Below are 22996 nucleotides of genomic sequence, written 5' to 3'. Positions count from 1 at the left end.
AGTCAAAACAATGCAATTGAAAACATTTAACTTTTCCGCACTTTTTGAATCCTAAGGTTTGCCATTTAAATATCTAAGAGGCCCCTACATATGTATATATGTATGTACACTCTCTCAAACACTACCACACCCACCCAAACACACCCACACCCTCCCAAACACCGCAATACCCACCAAAACACTGCAACATCCACCCAAACACAGCCACACCTTCCAAATGCTGCTACACTCTCCCAAACACTGCCACACCCTCCCAGACACTGCCACACCCTCCCAAGCTGGTGGCTCTCCTGGTTTCCTTGATGAGGGTGGTCACTTCTCTGTCCTTCAGTCCCAGGATCCAAATGTCGCAGCTGCAGCCGAACAGTGATTAGTGAGAGTGCAAATGTAAATATAGTGACAGTAGTTCTCCTCCTCCTCCTCCAGTTCTTCTCTTCCTTCTCTAATTAAATTAAATGAACGCAAAGTGAAAGGTGTAACTGAAGCAAAAATAAATTAATTAATTAATAAAAATTCTTAAAAACATTAAAACTTTCATTAAAACCTGTTAAAAGTAGCTAGACAAGACCCCAGAGCACTGAAGAATATCCCCAGAGCAGTGGTTCTTAATTTTTTTTTTTGCCTGTAACCCAAAATCCTTTTCAGATTGACCATGGCAACCCATGCTACAGTTACTACAAGTAACTGTAGCAGCAGCAGCAGCAGCAGCAGCAGCAGCAGCAGCAGCAGCAGTAGTAGTAGTAGTAGTAGTAGTAGTAGTAGTAGTAGTAGTAGTAGTAGTAGTAGTAGAAGAAGCTGTAGAGTACTAGGAGTACTAGAAATGTAAATATACTTCACAGTCAAATACATGACCTGCAAAAAACCTATCATGTCATGCACCTCACCTTCCTAGCTGAGCAGTTGATACAGATCTGACATGACATCAGCATGACACTGACACATCAGCTCCCAGCTTCCTCTACACCCCACCCTCCTCCCTCCCCCCCACCCTTCATTTCTCAAATATCAACCAATGGTTAGACTTAAAGGCCAAAAATACATATAGGCTGTTTTCTTCACCTCAATTAAATAGTGTATGTATATATGGTGTGCCTAGCCTTAAATGTCAATGACTTAGGTATTCTATACACAAGATTAATACTTTGATAACATTTTGAATAGGTATATTGGGGATAAAAATTGTGTACATATCCTTGACGACCCAATGAAATGGCTTGGTGACCCAACTTTAGGTGGCGACCAAGGACAACAAAGACAGGATAAGGAGACCATTGGGAAGATTGGGTCAAGGAGACCAGTGGGAAAAAAAAAAAAGACTAAGTTTGGATCCCTACCCCACACCTAGTCCAATCCTGAGACTACAAGACCCCACAGCACACACTGGCTCACCCCTACCCCTTCATAACAAGAAACGTTCCCTATTCCTTGAAAACACTGCAATGATAGGAAAAGAAAAGAAAGAAAAGAGAAAAAGATGAAGTGGAAAAAAACAGGAAAAGAAAGGGAAAAAATAAAATGTACAAGCAAACAATATTGTGGTGCCAAACTCATTGATCCAGCTTGATGATAAACTTGACAAGCACACTGCCTTCTGCCTCTGCCGCCTCCCCCACAGGGCCTCTGCTTTGCCATGGTGTCGCTGCTGCCACTCCTCACCTATGATAGAAAGCTGTTTCAGTTTGTGATGAAGGTTGGTCTGCTGTGGTGAAGAAGAGATGAAGAAGGGATAATGGGAAGTATGAGAAAAGGGAAGAGAAGGAAAGAACAGAAGCAAAGTTTAGGTCAGGTCAGATTATGTTTGGTATGGTGAACAAGGTCGGTTCAGATTATGTTTGGTATGGTGAACAATCAAGTGGAACAGTTAATAAAGTAATCAAGAAGGTGAGTAAATATAGTTCTTTGTTTTCAATTCCTTCATTTGTCACAATAAACAGCCGTGCCTTCAAATTAGGCTTCCGGCGTTCTGCAGTTCAAGTCTGATTGAAAAGTTTGCTTCGCCACCAATCCGCTAACTCAAAACGTAGCTCGACTTACTTGGGCTTGGTATTTTGGGTATAAAACTTATAAACGGACGTACTGGTGAAATTGTCTCATGTTGTAGCTTACATAATGAGCTTGGCCAGACGCTATAGCATGCAGAGGCCACAACACCAACAAATAAAATCACACAAATTCTACTGAAGCTGAGACAGGCACGGCTACTCTCTTTCTCTATTACCTTATATCACTCCATCTACTCTGTCCTACTACTGCTCCACTCCTGTCACTCCAGCAGGTGATACTGACCATTTACAAAAAAAATTACAGCTGAAACCCGCCTGGCCTCTGCAACACTCGCTGAGTTTGTTGATTACACACATGGCGCGGCAGCGTCCAGTCTTCATCCCGGGACGGTTACTTTCATTATTGATATTTTACTAATAATTTTTCTTCTTTGGGGCGTTTTTTAAAGTTCATCTTTGCATTGTTTTATCTTTCTTTATCTCCTCCGTTAATTATTTCTTCATTTTCCTATTATTATTATTATTATTATTATCATTATCATCATTATTATTCAAGAGCTTCGAAAAATATACCCCTTCTATAAGGTGTAGATTCTTGTTCTTTGGGATGCTTTTGAAGTTTATCTTAATTATGCTAACTTTTGCATTTTTTTTTTCTTTCGGTACCTCCTGCATTACTTCTTCCTATTCCTGCTCTTATCTATTCGTGAACCTTACACATGGCCTTCCTACAAGGTGGATACACGTCAGGACCTACTGGGTTCGCATTTGTTAGGTGATAATTGTAACTGTTATACTTCGAAAGAGGGTTGGGCCAGACTATAGAGGCCATATAGCACTACGTATGTTTAGAATAGTAACACTGAAGCTGTAGTTATACTCTATACCAAGTGAAAAATATATATTGACCTTGACTGGCTTGACCCTCAATGGCTTGAAGGAGTAAGGAAGCTTTTGTAGCGGATGTCATGTGAACCACTGCATCACCAGACTTCACACACACACACACACACACATCCTTTCCGGTCACCCTACAATCTTACACACTGCCGGCATGCTTATCATCACAACCATCCAGTGTCATACCACCGCCGTCTAAGGAAGCTTACTTACCCCCACCCCCACCACCACCATAAGTACTACTACTCCCTCACCACGTGCAAGGAAAGGTGAATGAAAAAAATGATTTCTGCTGGTTGCACCCACAGTTAAATTATTCTCAGACAAAGCAATAGGACAGTATATTAACTTGAAATCAGAAAACATTTAGATAGTTTACATCTCCACAAATTTCACTAATTCCTGCTGTTTGTACCCACAAGGCCTGGGAGAACAGAGAAAACATGACTAAAGTACTTTAATTAGTAGTGGGCACAAAACATCTTGATACTGGTAATTAGTAGTGGGCACAAAACATTTTGATTATGGTAACCAGTAAGATTTATTTCATTGGATCTCCACAATACAATATTCACTAATTCCTGTTGTTTGTCCACAGTCTGGCTGGGGATGGTTGCCAATACATACATCAAGCATAGAAAATATCCTGTTGTCCTGGAGGCCTTAACAACCCAGAACATATTAATCCATCACAGGACCTGACTAGCTTCTAACAGAACTTGAGCTCTCTAGGGGACCACTTCAGTGTGCTGCTAACCGTTGGACTTCACCTGATGGGAGTATTCTTTTAGTTGGCATATATATATATATATATATATATATATATATATATATATATATATATATATATATATATATATATATATATATATATATATATATATATATATATGGAAGGTTGGATGTTGTAGGGATACTGGAAAGTTAACAATTTCAAACTAGTCACTAACACTGATTCATTTACCCCTACAGAGAGAACCAGAAGAACAGAGACAAGGATACTGGAACATGCAAGAAAGAGACTTCAAGCAGAGAAGACTTGGGGAGAACAAGGGTGTGAGACTTATGCTGCTTATTTACTGGCATCTCCACCAGCCAATATGTTGAGTCAGGGACTCTCCACCTTTGAATTTTGGCTTTTTTTTTTAATTTTGGCTTTAATTAAATCTCCTCCAGCCAGAGATAGATCATAGATCTATCATGCAATGGACTCTTTCTTCCCAAGTGTCAGTGCTGCTGCTCTTCCTTCTGATGCTGCTTTCTGGCAATGGACTACTTCACTGTCAATGCTGATGATGCTGCTTCCTTGTAATAGAGGACTACTTCACTAACAGTGTTCCTCCTTGTGCACACTGCTGCTGCTGCTGCTGCTATCCAGTAATGCACTCCAGGAGTCACTGCCCCTCCCCCTGCCAGGTGTATGAATTACTGTTAGCACTATACAATAAAATTTACCATGTTCACATAGCCTATTTTACACACTGTCTGGAGAGGGAGAGTTTGTGTGTCATTATTAGTGATGTCACTCCACAGATATTATCTTAAGCTGCTGAATAATTTAAGGAGTCTTAGTTCTTGCTGCACTAATTATATTGACAACTCTCATTCCAAACACATCAGTGACACACAACCTCTTTCTAGACATGTGAAATAGGTGGTAGTGTGTACTTAGTCTAGCTATACATGTGAAATGGGTGGTAGTGTGTACTTAGTCTAGACTAACTCTCTAGGACATCATGAAAACACACTGCACCCAGGGTACAATGTGTGCACCTTGCCTCAATCACCATTCTTCGGCTGTCCACACTAGTGGGCACTGGATCCTCACAAACTACCAATGGAAAGTTGTGCAACCATACCAAGGTCTCAACACACACATATTCATAATTCATACAAAATAACTGAATTCTTATAATAAAACTGACAACTTATTTTAACATAAATATGATGTTAAACACTGGCATCTTCAAAAGAAAGAAGGTATCATAACACTTGACAACAATCTTTGGGAACTGATACATTCTGTGAGGAATTTTTTATGGGCTTCTTGCTTGCTGCCCTAGGTCAGAGCCCCATATGTTAAAAAAACTCAGTCCGTTGTGTTGGTGTGACCTCAAAAGCCACTCGCACACAAATATATCCTCAAACTTTCTCAAATACTAAATGAGCAAGGCTTAGGGAGTGAACTCTTACATAAATACCTGCAAAGTTCTTGTGTAACACCAAGTAATGTCACTGCCATGGACAGATGGAGAAACGTGTCCTGATATGGTGTATGAATTCTTCAGCATCTTCCTCCACTACCACCAACACTCTGGAATTAGTTATATTAGGACATACAAGGTAATTGTGCAATTCCAAGATATTTTAGTGGTGGGTATATTTCTCTGAGCAAGTGTGTGTGTGTGTGTGTGTGTGTGTGTGTGTGTGTGTGTGTGTGTGTGTGTGTGTGTGTGTGTGTGTGTGTGTGTGTGTGTGTGTGTGTGTGCACAAAAGAAGACTGATCTAGGTGGAAGGCCAGAGTGACTAGGGGTTGCAGTGACCTGTTACCAGTGCATCACATGGTGTGTGTTGGATTTTGAAAACTAAAATATGGGACTCCTAAGATGGAAAAGTACATATGGATCTTGTTTTCATGAATTTCCAAACAAATTTGCTTGCCTTCACTTCTCACATGCACTTGTACCACATGCAATCATGACCAACTTGAGTCCAGTGGGCTGGCAGGGCACCCCTGTATGGCTGCACCTGTGCGTCTATTCCCTATTTTGCATAATGTCACTCAGATAGTTATCTTTAATCAACATAACTGTAAAATGTAACTCTGAATTTCATGTGAAATATTTAAAATCTTGAAAATGTCATACAAAATGTTGGCTATAGAGGAGAAAACACTCGGCGAGTAAAACACCACTTAGTAACCAACGCTCCATATTCAGTGACGTTCATAGTGAAGAAAACTGTTACAGTGGAGGAGATTATCAGCAGTGAGGAGAAGGGGACAGAATTGGGACAGTCAAGAATGAAAATATAGTAAGAAGGTACTTCACAATGGTAGATGTCCCCCAAAAACAAATGCATGAGAGCCTTGAATACAATGACATGAGGAAGGGAATGGTAGAGCATCAGGAGAAAATGTTGGAGGAGGAGAGTGACAGAGTCATCATGATGGGTGATTTTAACTAAGGTGTACTGGGAGGAGCAGCAGACTCGGGGAGTAGAGGATAGAACACTGACTGACATGGCAGGTAGGGGAACACACAAGACACAGCAGTGAATGTGAATCTTGCTGAATGGATCTAATATTTAACTGATAAATTGATAAATCCAAAATTCCAATACTAGCAATAATAACATTGATTAAAAAAATAAGATAAATCCAAATCCTTATTCTTATCTATATTTTAGAAAACTCAGAAAAATCTTAGAAAAAAAAAATTTCAATGTTTATCCTGTCTCTTCACTACTGAAAAGTTCAGTTTTAAGCAAAATAACTACATTTAATTTTTGAAAGTTTAAAACTTAAATGGGCTCATGTTCCAAAAACTAAAATTATTGATCATTGCTAGTTTGGAATCAAAAGTATTGGCGATACCGATGAATCAATAATACGGGAAAAATATTCATCGGATAACCAATAACCTGATATCATTATCATGATGAATTATTGTGATATTACCCACCTAAGCATATCACCCACCAGTGGTCACTAAACCACATGTTACTGGTAACAAAATAGTGTCTGTTGTTGCTGTGTGCCCAGGAATGAAAATATCTCACAAACAATCAAAAAAACTACGCACACACACACACACACACACACACACACACACCAAAATCAACTAAAAATAAGATTAATAACAAATAAAAGTAAATAAATAAATATACAGATATACGAAACCATGCACATACAAACCAGAAAACTCAACTGCTCTAAAAAATCATAAGAAAAATAAACAAACACACACACACACACACGTACAAACTCTAAAAAAAAAAAAAAAAAAAAAAAATTAAATAAATAAATAAATAAAATAAAGACTAACTCACACACACACACACACACACTAGTACATAAACTAGTACAGTGTTTAAATACTGTTTGTTTGTGCTGGTGCTGAGGAAATAGTGTAATAAAGTAAATGTTTGTGTGTGTGGGAAAGAATTATCATAAGAGTAAAAGAATACCTCCACTGATCACATTTTCAATTAAAGCTCACTGGTTCATATATCAATTCCTATCAAATCTATAGATATGAAACTCACATATATCAAATTATGGAAATGACACTCACAAATATCAGTTCCTATTCATGTTATAGACAACTGTGTATAAGTGATGGCTGTGCTTACTGTTAATTGGGTGTTTCTGTCAAGTGAGATTGAGAAGCCATCAGCACAGATACACATGGGTTGTCCCTGAGAGGTGTGGACAAAGAAGGGGCTGCACCTGTGGGCTTCTCACATATTCTCCTCGGAGGGCTGGCAGTACTGGTGGCGAATGTGGACAACTCAAGGCAACTCCAACTGTTGAGAGGTAGAGGTTAGCAGAACAAGAGACAAAGGTACTTAAACAACAAAAGAAACACACAAACTCCCATCTATATGTAAGGGAAGTGCTCTTTTCTTGAGTCATTACACTACAAGTCATAAAGTGGTTGAATATAGTGCTTTCTTGAATCTAAATCCCCATCAGAAATCAAGTACCTCCTATGACAGAGACAACTGGAGGAGACTCATGCATGATGCCAAGCCCTGACTAGTGAGAAATAATAAAAGGAGAAGAAAGAACTCTAACCTAACTTTACCAACAATGGAGCTAAGTATATGTAGTTCAATTTCAAGACACAAACTCTTCCTTTTTGTCTTCTTTCACTGTGTCATACAATCCCTACCTTGTCACCTAGACAAGACCCCAGAGCACTGAAGAATATCCCCAGAGCAGTGGTTCTTAATTTTTTTTTGCCTGCAACCCAAAATCCTTTCCAGATTGACCATGGCAAACCATGCTACAGTTACTACAAGTAACTGTAACAACAACAGCAGCAGCAGCAGCAGCAGCAGCAGCAGCAGCACCAGCAGCAGTAGTAGTAGTAGTAGTAGTAGTAGTAGTAGTAGTAGTAGTAGTAGTAGTAGTAGTACTACTCTACTGGTGATCTTCTGGCTTTCCTTACTGAGTCTTGGTCATCCTCTTTTAGAGACTTTGGTGAAACTTTTGCTGTTGCCTTGGACATATCAAAAGCTTTTGATAGAGTCTGGCACAAAGCTTTGATTTCCAAACTACCCTCCTACAGTTTCTATCCTTCTCTCTGTAACTTCATCTCAAGTTTCCTTTCTGACCGTTCTATTGCTGCTGTGGTAGACGGTCACTGTTCTTCTCCTAAATATATTAACAGTGGTGTTCCTCAGGGTTCTGTCCTGTCACCCACTCTCTTCTTATTATTCATTAATGATCTTCTAAATCAAACTTCTTGTCCTATCCACTCCTATGCTGATGATACCACCCTGCACTTTTCCACGTCTTTTCATAGACGTCCAACCCTTCAGGAGGTAAACATATCACGCAGGGAAGCCACAGAACGCCTGACTTCTGATCTTTCTAAAATTTCTGATTGGGGCAGGGCAAACTTGGTATTGTTCAATGCCTCAAAAACTCAATTCCTCCATCTATCAACTCGACACAATCTTCCAGACAACTATCCCCTCTTCTTCAATGACACTCAACTGTCCCCCTCTTCTACACTGAACATCCTCGGTCTGTCCTTTACTTATAATCTGAACTGGAAACTTCACATCTCATCTCTAGCTAAAACAGCTTCTATGAAGTTAGGTGTTCTGAGACGTCTCCGCCAGTTTTTCTCACCCCCACCAATTTTTGACCACTGCTTTGACCCTTTTAAGGGACTGGCATTTCAGTGGGCATTTTTTTATTAGATTTTTGTTGCCCTTGGCCAGTATCCTTCCTACATAAAAAAAAAAAAAAAAAAAAAAGTAGTAGTAGAAGCTGTAGAGTACTAGGAGTACTAGAAATGTAAATATACTTCACAGTCAAATACATGACCTGAAAAAAAAAAAAAAAAAAAAAAAAGTCATGTCATGCACCTCACCTTCCTAGCTGAGCAGTTGATACAGATCTGACATGACATCAGCATGACACTGACACATCAGCTCCCAGCTTCCTCTACACCCCACTCTTCTCCCTCCATCCCACCCTTCACTTTTCAAATATCAACCAATGGTTAGACTCAAAGGCCAAAAATACATATAGGCTGTTTTCTTCACCTCAATTAAATAGTGTATGTATATATGGTGTGCCTAGCCTTAAATGTTAATGACTTAGATATTCTATACGCAAGATTAATACCTTGATAACATTTTGAATAGGTATATTGGGGAAAAAAATTGTGCACATATCCTTGACGACCCAATGAAATGGCTTGGTGACCCAACTTTAGGTTGCAACCAAGGGCAACCCAGGACACAACAAGAAGTCTGAGCCAAGGAGACCAATGAGAGAGGGAGAGTAAAAAAAAAAAAAAAAAGCTTGATTCCACTAAGTTTGGCTCCCTACCCCACACCTAGTCCAATCCTGAGACTACAACAAGACCCCACCCACAGCACACACTGGCTCACCCCTACCCCTTCATGACAAGAAACGTTCCCTATTCCTTGAAAACACTGCAATGATAGGAAAAGAAAAGAAAGAAAAGAGAAAAGGTGAAGTGGAAAAAACAGGAAAAGAAAGGGAAAAAATAAAATGTACAAGCAAACAATATTGTGGTGCCAAACTCACTGATCCTGCTTGATGATAAACTTGACAAGCACGCTGCCTTCTGCCTCTGCCGCCTCCCCCACAGGGCCTCTGCTTTGCCATGGTGTCGCTGCTGCCACTCCTCACCTATGATAGAAAGCTGTGTTTCAGTTTGTGATGAAGGTTGGTCTGCTGTGGTGAAGAGATGAAGAAGGGATGATGGGAAGTATGAGAAAAGGGAAGAAAAGGAAACAACAGAAGTGAAGTAGTGTGTGTGTGTGTGTGTGTGTGTATATATATATATATATATATATATATATATATATATATATATATATATATATATATATATATATATATATATATATATATATATATATATATATCTTGCTCTATAGAAATAATAAACCATCAACGTTAAAATTCTCTTCCCCAATAACATTAGTGGTCTATTATCCCTAGTGAGTAGTAGTAGTAGTAGTAGCACTAGTAGTAGTAGTAGTAGTACTAGTAGTAGTAGTAGTAGTAGTAGTAGTAGTAGTAGTAGTAGTAGTAGTAGTAGAAGTGGTGATTAAATAAGGCTAAGATGGGTTAGGTTTAAACCTGATTTGGTTCATCATAGTAGTAGTAGCAGTAGTAGTAGTAGTAGTAGTAGAGAGAGAGAGAGAGAGAGAGAGAGAGAGAGAGAGAGAGAGAGAGAGAGAGAGAGAGAGAGAGAGAGAGAGAGAGAGAGAGAGAGAGAGAGAGAGAGAGAGAGAGAGAGAGAGAGAGAGAGAGACTAGGGGATGTGGTGGTCCGTGGGAGGGGAGGAAGGGAGTCTTTTTCATGGGTACCTCAGTAGTGTTTGGAGTGTGGCAAGCCCTTGTAGGCATAATTGACTTGATAAATTTGTCCTGTACATGTTACAGTAAGATCTGGTGAGATTGTGGTATTTAGAGTTACCTTATTTGTGTTACTGAGGGGTGTGTGTTGCCGAAATACCCCAAAACATACTCAGATCACTGTAAAACGTACTCGAATCACCCCAAAACACACTCAAGACACCACCCAATATAACAAAACTCATCCAAACACATCAAAAAACATGCTTTAAACATTCCAAACACCCTCAAAACACTCCAACCCAAACCTTACGGCAATACTTGCCCTAACACACCCATAACACGCTTAAACCATCCAAAGCATTCCAAACATCCCAATATACCCACAGAACACACAAATACACCCAAAACACACAAAAACAATCCCACACACCCAAAATACCCACAAAACTACTCCAAAACACACTCAAAACACATTCAAAACATTTACAGCAAACTCAAAACACCCTTAAACACTCCAAAAATCATCAAATACACTCAAAACATACAACACACACACAAAACACCACGGAAAGTGCCCCAAACACGCCCTTCAAGACCCAAAACTAATTGCACACACTCAAAGACACCAAAAACACCCCACACACACATCAAAACTCACCAAAAACACTTAAAACACCCAAAATAAAGCCAAAACAAACTCACAACACTTCAATATACCCTCAAACACACCCAAAACATCCTACAATATACTCTACACACCCCACACGAGTCAAAACACATAAAATATAACTAAAAACATCATAAACCACATTTAAAACACAATGATAGCAGCAAATATACACACAAAACACACCTAAATACCCACAAAACACACATTAAACACCCCCACAACACTCCTATATGCATCCAAAACACCCAAAGGAGAAAGCCCAGCAAGGAAAACTAAGCTAAATATTGTTTACCTGTTTTGCCCCACCTCCATTTCTCCTTACCACTTCTTCTTCCTTTATTTCTTTTATTTTCTTCCTACTACTACTAGTACTACTACTACTATCTACAAGCCTGAGTTTGGAAACAGCTCAAAACACCTGGAAAACGTAGGAAATTCCGGTAAATATTGAGGAGGAAACACTACAGCAGAGCGAGTCCTGGGGCTTTGATGACGTCACAGGCAGCGAGCTGCTGCCAGCACCGGCAGCCCCGCTGGCTTACGTACGTAACGTATTTCATTTTCAAATTGACCCTTAGAAAAAATGAAGCTAGGCTCGAATGTATTATATATTCTGACTTGATAATTACTTTAATTAATATTCACAATATCAAAACTTCTGCAGCCTGAGTAGTTGTAAAGAAATATTATATGAAATATGGAAAAAGTGTTGGAACCTTTGACACCATTAAAAACACTGAAAAGTCCACCCATTTCACTTTACACCGGTAACAAAAAACTTTAAAAAATCTGAAGTATTTTTCAAAGCAATGCAAACTTACTTACAAGATGAAATAAAGAAATAAAGAAACTAAAAAATGACAAAATCACCACTTTTAACGGGATTAAAAACAATTTCAAAGCCCACATACTTAAATGAACAGGAACGCAAAAAACTTAAAAAATCATAAACAATTTTTTGAAGTAATGAAATCCTTATTAAAGGCTTAAATAAGAAAGCCAAAATCCGGGCTGGGTAAATAGCACCGTAAAAACGGCCCCTGATTTACGCAAAAAACAAAACCAAATTCTGCACACTTACTTAACTAAAGCAAGAAAACAATTCAAAAGCAACAAAATATTTTTAGAAACAATAAAAACTTACTATAGAAGCCAACTAAATTCATTCAGAAAAAATATAAAAAATGTTGGAACCAACAAGCTGGCACAGGCAGCAATCCATCATGGCGGCCCTCGGCTGGGCCCTAACAGGGGAGGATAGGCGCTATGTTGCCACAATTATTCATTCATGACACCAAAAGCAGGCAATGGCGGATATATCTGACTAGCGGATATAAAGGCTAGACATATGGTTCCATCTTCTGACAAGTTTGGCTTACTATAAGTGAGAGACGAAGCAAATAATGGCTGATAAAACAGACGCCCGTACTCTTACCTCAGCTGACGATTTGTTTACATATTGGCGAACTTCCAATATTTGGCTAAATCTCAGACTGTTTCCAGACTCAGACGTAAAGGAAACCTAAAAATAAATAAAGAAACCCCAAAATATCTAAAAAAACGAATAATAAAACCTAAATAAACGAGTACAAGACACTACAGGGAGAAGGGTGTTGTGGTGAAGGCAGTAAGGCTGAGTAGGCTAGCACCGCTGGACTCACCTTATGTACTCGTGCCTCTTTGGTGCTACTTGACGGTGTTCGATGCAGGGAGAAGCTGCAGGGAAGAAGGAAACTGGTTAATATAGCGTATAGGGCAAGACTGACCAGCGCAGCCCGAAACACTGCAGGCAGCCAGCCAGCCGCCCGTTCGCCACCCTCCTCCTCCCAGCGCCACCTGTCATTGCTCCTCAACCCACAAAGACTGTTTCCAGACTCAGACGTAAAGGAAACCTAAAAATAAATAAAGAAACCCCAAAATATCTAAAAAAACGAATAATAAAACCTAAATAAACGAGTACAAGACACTACAGGGAGAAGGGTGTTGTGGTGAAGGCAGTAAGGCTGAGTAGGCTAGCACCGCTGGACTCACCTTATGTACTCGTGCCTCTTTGGTGCTACTTGACGGTGTTCGATGCAGGGAAGAAGGAAACTGGTTAATATAGCGTATAGGGCAAGACTGACCAGCGCAGCCCGAAACACTGCAGGCAGGCAGCCAGCCGCCCGCCCGCCACCCTCCTCCTCCCAGCGCCACCTGTCATTGCTCCTCAACCCACAAAGACACACAAAGGTTGACATGTTATAAAATAATAATTCAAATAATATGAATATCGTCACTTCCCTACTCCCCTTTCCATACTCCACACCCGCTACGTGATTATGAACAAAAACTTCACTCACTGCTGCCCATGTCACCGTAACAAACACGAAGCAGCCCAGCATAGGCTCAAATAAAATGCCCCTACTCTCTCTCTCTCTCTCTCTACTGATTTGCAAGACCACAGAGATGATTAGCAGGGGTTTCAAGGGTGTTTCTCCTGTTAGTAATGTAGGAATGATGTTAATATGTCACTAAAACCTTAAAAAAACACCCTCAAAAACCTTTGTCACCTCGACTAGTCTTAGAAGTGTGTTTCTCCTGTAAGTAGTGTAGAAATGTTATTAATGTCACTAAAACCGCGAAAATACCTTTGAAAACCCGTGGAACTACTGAGAGAGAGAGAGAGAGAGAGAGAGAGAGAGAGAGAGAGAGAACTAGCAATAACACACACACACACACACACACACACACAATCAGGCGCGCGGTGCAACAACGACGTAACCGTGAAATTTGAGATTTCGTGTTTTTGCCTGCTCCGTGTGGTAGAAGGGTGTAAAAGTCTCGTGGTGATGTCGGCCGAGTCATATTCGACCATCTAAGCACCTGTACTAAGGCTCAAAGTCGAGCGGTAATGAGCCGGTAATGAGTAAGTTTTATTTTTTACGCTCGGAAAAAAATTCATAAAAAATTTATTTATGTACCAATCTTCATGAAACTTTCACCTAATACTATGTGTAATAGGCTCTAACACATTATTAACAAATGAAAACAATATCGGGAAAAAAAATTATTACCTACGGTATACGCGTTAATTAACGCGTAAGTCATCCACCCAAAATCGTCACCTATCACTTCGAAACCTACATCCCCAAACAGAACTACCCAAGACCTTTCAAATGATGTATAATACTTACTTATTTAAGGGTATCCTATTGTGCGCAATCAGTGTTTAACTTTGAGCGCGTTTTTCTCGAAACTTCCATTTCTCGGTTACGTCGTTGTTGCACCGCGCGCCTGAGTCATATAGTCAAAACAATGCAATTGAAAACATTTAACTTTTCCGCACTTTTTGAATCCTAAGGTTTGCCATTTAAATATCTAAGAGGCCCCTACATATGTATATATGTATGTACACTCTCTCAAACACTACCACACCCACCCAAACACACCCACACCCTCCCAAACACCGCAATACCCACCCAAACACTGCAACATCCACCCAAACACAGCCACACCTTCCAAATGCTGCTACACTCTCCCAAACACTGCCACACCCTCCCAGACACTGCCACACCCTCCCAAGCTGGTGGCTCTCCTGGTTTCCTTGATGAGGGTGGTCACTTCTCTGTCCTTCAGTCCCAGGATCCAAATGTCGCAGCTGCAGCCGAACAGTGATTAGTGAGAGTGCAAATGTAAATATGGTGACAGTAGTTCTCCTCCTCCTCCTCCAGTTCTTCTCTTCCTTCTCTAATTAAATTAAATGAACGCAAAGTGAAAGGTGTAACTGAAGCAAAAATAAATTAATTAATTAATAAAAATTCTTAAAAACATTAAAACTTTCATTAAAACCTGTTAAAAGTAGCTAGACAAGACCCCAGAGCACTGAAGAATATCCCCAGAGCAGTGGTTCTTAATTTTTTTTTTTGCCTGTAACCCAAAATCCTTTTCAGATTGACCATGGCAACCCATGCTACAGTTACTACAAGTAACTGTAGCAGCAGCAGCAGCAGCAGCAGCAGCAGCAGCAGTAGTAGTAGTAGTAGTAGTAGTAGTAGTAGTAGTAGTAGTAGTAGAAGAAGCTGTAGAGTACTAGGAGTACTAGAAATGTAAATATACTTCACAGTCAAATACATGACCTGCAAAAAACCTATCATGTCATGCACCTCACCTTCCTAGCTGAGCAGTTGATACAGATCTGACATGACATCAGCATGACACTGACACATCAGCTCCCAGCTTCCTCTACACCCCACCCTCCTCCCTCCCCCCCACCCTTCATTTCTCAAATATCAACCAATGGTTAGACTTAAAGGCCAAAAATACATATAGGCTGTTTTCTTCACCTCAATTAAATAGTGTATGTATATATGGTGTGCCTAGCCTTAAATGTCAATGACTTAGGTATTCTATACACAAGATTAATACTTTGATAACATTTTGAATAGGTATATTGGGGATAAAAATTGTGTACATATCCTTGACGACCCAATGAAATGGCTTGGTGACCCAACTTTAGGTGGCGACCAAGGACAACAAAGACAGGATAAGGAGACCATTGGGAAGATTGGGTCAAGGAGACCAGTGGGAAAAAAAAAAAGACTAAGTTTGGATCCCTACCCCACACCTAGTCCAATCCTGAGACTACAAGACCCCACAGCACACACTGGCTCACCCCTACCCCTTCATAACAAGAAACGTTCCCTATTCCTTGAAAACACTGCAATGATAGGAAAAGAAAAGAAAGAAAAGAGAAAAAGATGAAGTGGAAAAAAACAGGAAAAGAAAGGGAAAAAATAAAATGTACAAGCAAACAATATTGTGGTGCCAAACTCATTGATCCAGCTTGATGATAAACTTGACAAGCACACTGCCTTCTGCCTCTGCCGCCTCCCCCACAGGGCCTCTGCTTTGCCATGGTGTCGCTGCTGCCACTCCTCACCTATGATAGAAAGCTGTTTCAGTTTGTGATGAAGGTTGGTCTGCTGTGGTGAAGAAGAGATGAAGAAGGGATAATGGGAAGTATGAGAAAAGGGAAGAGAAGGAAAGAACAGAAGCAAAGTTTAGGTCAGGTCAGATTATGTTTGGTATGGTGAACAAGGTCAGTTCAGATTATGTTTGGTATGGTGAACAATCAAGTGGAACAGTTAATAAAGTAATCAAGAAGGTGAGTAAATATAGTTCTTTGTTTTCAATTCCTTCATTTGTCACAATAAACAGCCGTGCCTTCAAATTAGGCTTCCGGCGTTCTGCAGTTCAAGTCTGACTGAAAAGTTTGCTTCGCCACCAATCCGCTAACTCAAAACGTAGCTCGACTTACTTGGGCTTGGTATTTTGGGTATAAAACTTATAAACGGACGTACTGGTGAAATTGTCTCATGTTGTAGCTTACATAATGAGCTTGGCCAGACGCTATAGCATGCAGAGGCCACAACACCAACAAATAAAATCACACAAATTCTACTGAAGCTGAGACAGGCACGGCTACTCTCTTTCTCTATTACCTTATATCACTCCATCTACTCTGTCCTACTACTGCTCCACTCCTGTCACTCCAGCAGGTGATACTGACCATTTACAAAAAAATTACAGCTGAAACCCACCTGGCCTCTGCAACCCTCGCTGAGTTTGTTGATTACACACATGGCGCGGCAGCGTCCAGTCTTCATCCCGGGACGGTTACTTTCATTATTGATATTTTACTATTAATTTTTCTTCTTTGGGGCGTTTTTTAAAGTTCATCTTTGCATTGTTTTATCTTTCTTTATCTCCTCCGTTAATTATTTCTTCATTTTCCTATTATTATTATTATTATTATTATTATTATCATTATTATTCAAGAGCTTCGAAAAATATACCCCTTCTATAAGGTGTAGATTCTTGTTCTTTGGGATGCTTTTGAAGTTTATCTTAATTATGCTAACTTTTGCATTTTTTTTTTCTTTCGGTACCTCCTGCATTACTTCTTCCTATTCCTGCTCTTATCTATTCGTGAACCTTACACATGGCCTTCCTACAAGGTGGATACACGTCAGGACCTACTGGGTTCGCATTTGTTAGGTGATAATTGTAACTGTTATACTTCGAAAGAGGGTTGGGCCAGACTATAGAGGCCATATAGCACTACGTATGTTTAGAATAGTGACACTGAAGCTGTAGTTATACTCTATACCAAGTGAAAAATATATATTGACCTTGACTGGCTTGACCCTCAATGGCTTGAAGGAGTAAGGAAGCTTTTGTAGCGGATGTCATGTGAACCACTGCATCACCAGACTTCACACACACACACACACACACACACATCCTTTCCGGTCACCCTACAATCTTACACACTGCCGGCATGCTTATCATCACAACCATCCAGTGTCATACCACCGCCGTCTAAGGAAGCTTACTTACCCCCACCCCCACCACCACCATAAGTACTACTACTCCCTTACCACGTGCAAGGAAAGGTGAATGAAAAAAATGATTTCTGCTGGTTGCACCCACAGTTAAATTATTCTCAGACAAAGCAATAGGACAGTATATTAACTTGAAATCAGAAAACATTTAGATAGTTTACATCTCCACAAATTTCACTAATTCCTGCTGTTTGTACCCACAAGGCCTGGGAGAACAGAGAAAACATGACTAAAGTACTTTAATTAGTAGTGGGCACAAAACATCTTGATACTGGTAATTAGTAGTGGGCACAAAACATTTTGATTATGGTAACCAGTAAGATTTATTTCATTGGATCTCCACAATACAATATTCACTAATTCCTGTTGTTTGTCCACAGTCTGGCTGGGGATGGTTGCCAATACACACATCAAGCATAGAAAATATCCTGTTGTCCTGGAGGCCTTAACAACCCAGAACATATTAATCCATCACAGGACCTGACTAGCTTCTAACAGAACTTGAGCTCTCTAGGGGACCACTTCAGTGTGCTGCTAATTGTTGGACTTCACCTGATGGGAGTATTCTTTTAGTTGGCATATATATATATATATATATATATATATATATATATATATATATATATATATATATATATATATATATATATATATATATATATATATATATATATATATATATATATATATATGGAAGGTTGGATGTTGTAGGGATACTGGAAAGTTAACAATTTCAAACTAGTCACTAACACTGATTCATTTACCCCTACAGAGAGAACCAGAAGAACAGAGACAAGGATACTGGAACATGCAAGAAAGAGACTTCAAGCAGAGAAGACTTGGGGAGAACAAGGGTGTGAGACTTATGCTGCTTATTTACTGGCATCTCCACCAGCCAATATGTTGAGTCAGGGACTCTCCACCTTTGAATTTTGGCTTTTTTTTTTAATTTTGGCTTTAATTAAATCTCCTCCAGCCAGAGATAGATCATAGATCTATCATGCAATGGACTCTTTCTTCCCAAGCGTCAGTGCTGCTGCTCTTCCTTCTGATGCTGCTTTCTGGCAATGGACTACTTCACTGTCAATGCTGATGATGCTGCTTCCTTGTAATAGAGGACTACTTCACTAACAGTGTTCCTCCTTGTGCACACTGCTGCTGCTGCTGCTGCTATCCAGTAATGCACTCCAGGAGTCACTGTCCCTCCCCCTGCCAGGTGTATGAATTACTGTTAGCACTATACAATAAAATTTACAATGTTCACATAGCCTATTTTACACACTGTCTGGAGAGGGAGAGTTTGTGTGTCATTATTAGTGATGTCACTCCACAGATATTATCTTAAGCTGCTGAATAATTTAAGGAGTCTTAGTTCTTGCTGCACTAATTATATTGACAACTCTCATTCCAAACACATCAGTGACACACAACCTCTTTCTAGACATGTGAAATAGGTGGTAGTGTGTACTTAGTCTAGCTATACATGTGAAATGGGTGGTAGTGTGTACTTAGTCTAGACTAACTCTCTAGGACATCATGAAAACACACTGCACCCAGGGTACAATGTGTGCACCTTGCCTCAATCACCATTCTTCGGCTGTCCACACTAGTGGGCACTGGATCCTCACAAACTACCAATGGAAAGTTGTGCAACCATACCAAGGTCTCAACACACACATATTCATAATTCATACAAAATAACTGAATTCTTATAATAAAACTGACAACTTATTTTAACATAAATATGATGTTAAACACTGGCATCTTCAAAAGAAAGAAGGTATCATAACACTTGACAACAATCTTTGGGAACTGATACATTCTGTGAGGAATTTTTTATGGGCTTCTTGCTTGCTGCCCTAGGTCAGAGCCCCATATGTTAAAAAAACTCAGTCCGTTGTGTTGGTGTGACCTCAAAAGCCACTCGCACACAAATATATCCTCAAACTTTCTCAAATACTAAATGAGCAAGGCTTAGGGAGTGAACTCTTACATAAATACCTGCAAAGTTCTTGTGTAACACCAAGTAATGTCACTGCCATGGACAGATGGAGAAACGTGTCCTGATATGGTGTATGAATTCTTCAGCATCTTCCTCCACTACCACCAACACTCTGGAATTAGTTATATTAGGACATACAAGGTAATTGTGCAATTCCAAGATATTTTAGTGGTGGGTATATTTCTCTGAGCAAGTGTGTGTGTGTGTGTGTGTGTGTGTGTGTGTGTGTGTGTGTGTGTGTGTGTGTGTGTGTGTGTGTGTGTGTGTGTGTGTGTGTGTGTGTGTGTGTGTGTGTGCACAAAAGAAGACTGATCTAGGTGGAAGGCCAGAGTGACTAGGGGTTGCAGTGACCTGTTACCAGTGCATCACATGGTGTGTGTTGGATTTTGAAAACTAAAATATGGGACTCCTAAGATGGAAAAGTACATATGGATCTTGTTTTCATGAATTTCCAAACAAATTTGCTTGCCTTCACTTCTCACATGCACTTGTACCACATGCAATCATGACCAACTTGAGTCCAGTGGGCTGGCAGGGCACCCCTGTATGGCTGCACCTGTGCGTCTATTCCCTATTTTGCATAATGTCACTCAGATAGTTATCTTTAATCAACATAACTGTAAAATGTAACTCTGAATTTCATGTGAAATATTTAAAATCTTGAAAATGTCATACAAAATGTTGGCTATAGAGGAGAAAACACTCGGCGAGTAAAACACCACTTAGTAACCAACGCTCCATATTCAGTGACGTTCATAGTGAAGAAAACTGTTACAGTGGAGGAGATTATCAGCAGTGAGGAGAAGGGGACAGAATTGGGACAGTCAAGAATGAAAATATAGTAAGAAGGTACTTCACAATGGTAGATGTCCCCCAAAAACAAATGCATGAGAGCCTTGAATACAATGACATGATGAAGGGAATGGTAGAGCATCAGGAGAAAATGTTGGAGGAGAGTGACAGAGTCATCATGATGGGTGATTTTAACTAAGGTGTACTGGGAGGAGCAGCAGACTCAGGGAGTAGAGGATAGAACACTGACTGACATGGCAGGTAGGGGAACACACAAGACACAGCAGTGAATGTGAATCTTGCTGAATGGATCTAATATTTAACTGATAAATTGATAAATCCAAAATTCCAATACTAGCAATAATAACATTGATTAAAAAAAATAAGATAAATCCAAATCCTTATTCTTATCTATATTTTAGAAAACTCAGAAAAATCTTAGAAAAAAAAAAATTTCAATGTTTATCCTGTCTCTTCACTACTGAAAAGTTCAGTTTTAAGCAAAATAACTACATTTAATTTTTGAAAGTTTAAAACTTAAATGGGCTCATGTTCCAAAAACTAAAATTATTGATCATTGCTAGTTTGGAATCAAAAGTATTGGCGATACCGATGAATCAATAATACGGGAAAAATATTCATCGGATAACCAATAACCTGATATCATTATCATGATGAATTATTGTGATATTACCCACCTAAGCATATCACCCACCAGTGGTCACTAAACCACATGTTACTGGTAACAAAATAGTGTCTGTTGTTGCTGTGTGCCCAGGAATGAAAATATCTCACAAACAATCAAAAAAACTACACACACACACACACACACACACACACACACACACACACACACACACCAAAATCAACTAAAAATAAGATTAATAACAAATAAAAGTAAATAAATAAATATACAGATATACAAAACCATGCACATACAAACCAGAAAACTCAACTGCTCTAAAAAATCATAAGAAAAATAAACAAACACACACACACACACGTACAAACTCTAAAAAAAAAAAAAAAAAAAAAAAATTAAATAAATAAATAAATAAAATAAAGACTAACTCACACACACACACACACACACTAGTACATAAACTAGTACAGTGTTTAAATACTGTTTGTTTGTGCTGGTGCTGAGGAAATAGTGTAATAAAGTAAATGTTTGTGTGTGTGGGAAAGAATTATCATAAGAGTAAAAGAATACCTCCACTGATCACATTTTCAATTAAAGCTCACTGGTTCATATATCAATTCCTATCAAATCTATAGATATGAAACTCACATATATCAAATTATGGAAATGACACTCACAAATATCAGTTCCTATTCATGTTATAGACAACTGTGTATAAGTGATGGCTGTGCTTACTGTTAATTGGGTGTTTCTGTCAAGTGAGATTGAGAAGCCATCAGCACAGATACACATGGGTTGTCCCTGAGAGGTGTGGACAAAGAAGGGGCTGCACCTGTGGGCTTCTCACATATTCTCCTCGGAGGGCTGGCAGTACTGGTGGCGAATGTGGACAACTCAAGGCAACTCCAACTGTTGAGAGGTAGAGGTTAGCAGAACAAGAGACAAAGGTACTTAAACAACAAAAGAAACACACAAACTCCCATCTATATGTAAGGGAAGTGCTCTTTTCTTGAGTCATTACACTACAAGTCATAAAGTGGTTGAATATAGTGCTTTCTTGAATCTAAATCCCCATCAGAAATCAAGTACCTCCTATGACAGAGACAACTGGAGGAGACTCATGCATGATGCCAAGCCCTGACTAGTGAGAAATAATAAAAGGAGAAGAAAGAACTCTAACCTAACTTTACCAACAATGGAGCTAAGTATATGTAGTTCAATTTCAAGACACAAACTCTTCCTTTTTGTCTTCTTTCACTGTGTCATACAATCCCTACCTTGTCACCTAGACAAGACCCCAGAGCACTGAAGAATATCCCCAGAGCAGTGGTTCTTAATTTTTTTTTGCCTGCAACCCAAAATCCTTTCCAGATTGACCATGGCAAACCATGCTACAGTTACTACAAGTAACTGTAACAACAACAGCAGCAGCAGCAGCAGCAGCAGCAGCAGCAGCACCAGCAGCAGTAGTAGTAGTAGTAGTAGTAGTAGTAGTAGTAGTAGTAGTAGTAGTAGTAGTAGTAGTAGTAGTAGTACTACTCTACTGGTGATCTTCTGGCTTTCCTTACTGAGTCTTGGTCATCCTCTTTTAGAGACTTTGGTGAAACTTTTGCTGTTGCCTTGGACATATCAAAAGCTTTTGATAGAGTCTGGCACAAAGCTTTGATTTCCAAACTACCCTCCTACAGTTTCTATCCTTCTCTCTGTAACTTCATCTCAAGTTTCCTTTCTGACCGTTCTATTGCTGCTGTGGTAGACGGTCACTGTTCTTCTCCTAAATATATTAACAGTGGTGTTCCTCAGGGTTCTGTCCTGTCACCCACTCTCTTCTTATTATTCATTAATGATCTTCTAAATCAAACTTCTTGTCCTATCCACTCCTATGCTGATGATACCACCCTGCACTTTTCCACGTCTTTTCATAGACGTCCAACCCTTCAGGAGGTAAACATATCACGCAGGGAAGCCACAGAACGCCTGACTTCTGATCTTTCTAAAATTTCTGATTGGGGCAGGGCAAACTTGGTA

At 39.5% G+C, this 22996-nt stretch overlaps 1 protein-coding gene across 30 annotated transcripts in view; it reads right to left on the bottom strand.

Annotated features, from left to right (window-relative positions):
- LOC135109739 (uncharacterized) overlaps positions 1 to 22996 on the bottom strand; it is a 53745-nt gene that overhangs the window by 10802 nt on the left and 19947 nt on the right. For 16 of the 30 annotated variants that reach the window (XR_010272873.1, XR_010272864.1, XR_010272862.1 and 13 more), the window contains 9 exons: positions 21704 to 21877; positions 19533 to 19645; positions 16728 to 18740; positions 13180 to 16066; positions 12810 to 12864; positions 9697 to 9801; positions 7257 to 7430; positions 5105 to 5217; positions 3707 to 4312 (listed from right to left, as the gene is read on the bottom strand). Coding sequence is in view for 1 of the 30 variants with exons in the window: in XM_064021317.1 (XP_063877387.1) it covers positions 12810 to 12864; positions 13180 to 13529 (405 nt within the window). In the remaining 29 variants the exon portion in view is untranslated. Of the gene's footprint in view, positions 1 to 3706; positions 4313 to 5104; positions 5218 to 7256; positions 7431 to 9696; positions 9802 to 11566; positions 11700 to 12809; positions 12997 to 13179; positions 16067 to 16628; positions 16644 to 16696; positions 18741 to 19524; positions 19646 to 21703; positions 21878 to 22996 lie in introns of those variants that run through there. The other 14 variants (XR_010272880.1, XR_010272887.1, XR_010272867.1 and 11 more) reach the window with 13 other exon arrangements.

The sequence above is a fragment of the Scylla paramamosain genome, chromosome 19, assembly GCF_035594125.1.
Source record: "Scylla paramamosain isolate STU-SP2022 chromosome 19, ASM3559412v1, whole genome shotgun sequence".
Taxonomy (NCBI): Eukaryota; Metazoa; Arthropoda; class Malacostraca; order Decapoda; family Portunidae; genus Scylla; species Scylla paramamosain.
The sequence above is the reverse complement of the archived record's forward strand: the minus strand, read 5'-3'. Positions and strand labels throughout refer to the sequence as shown.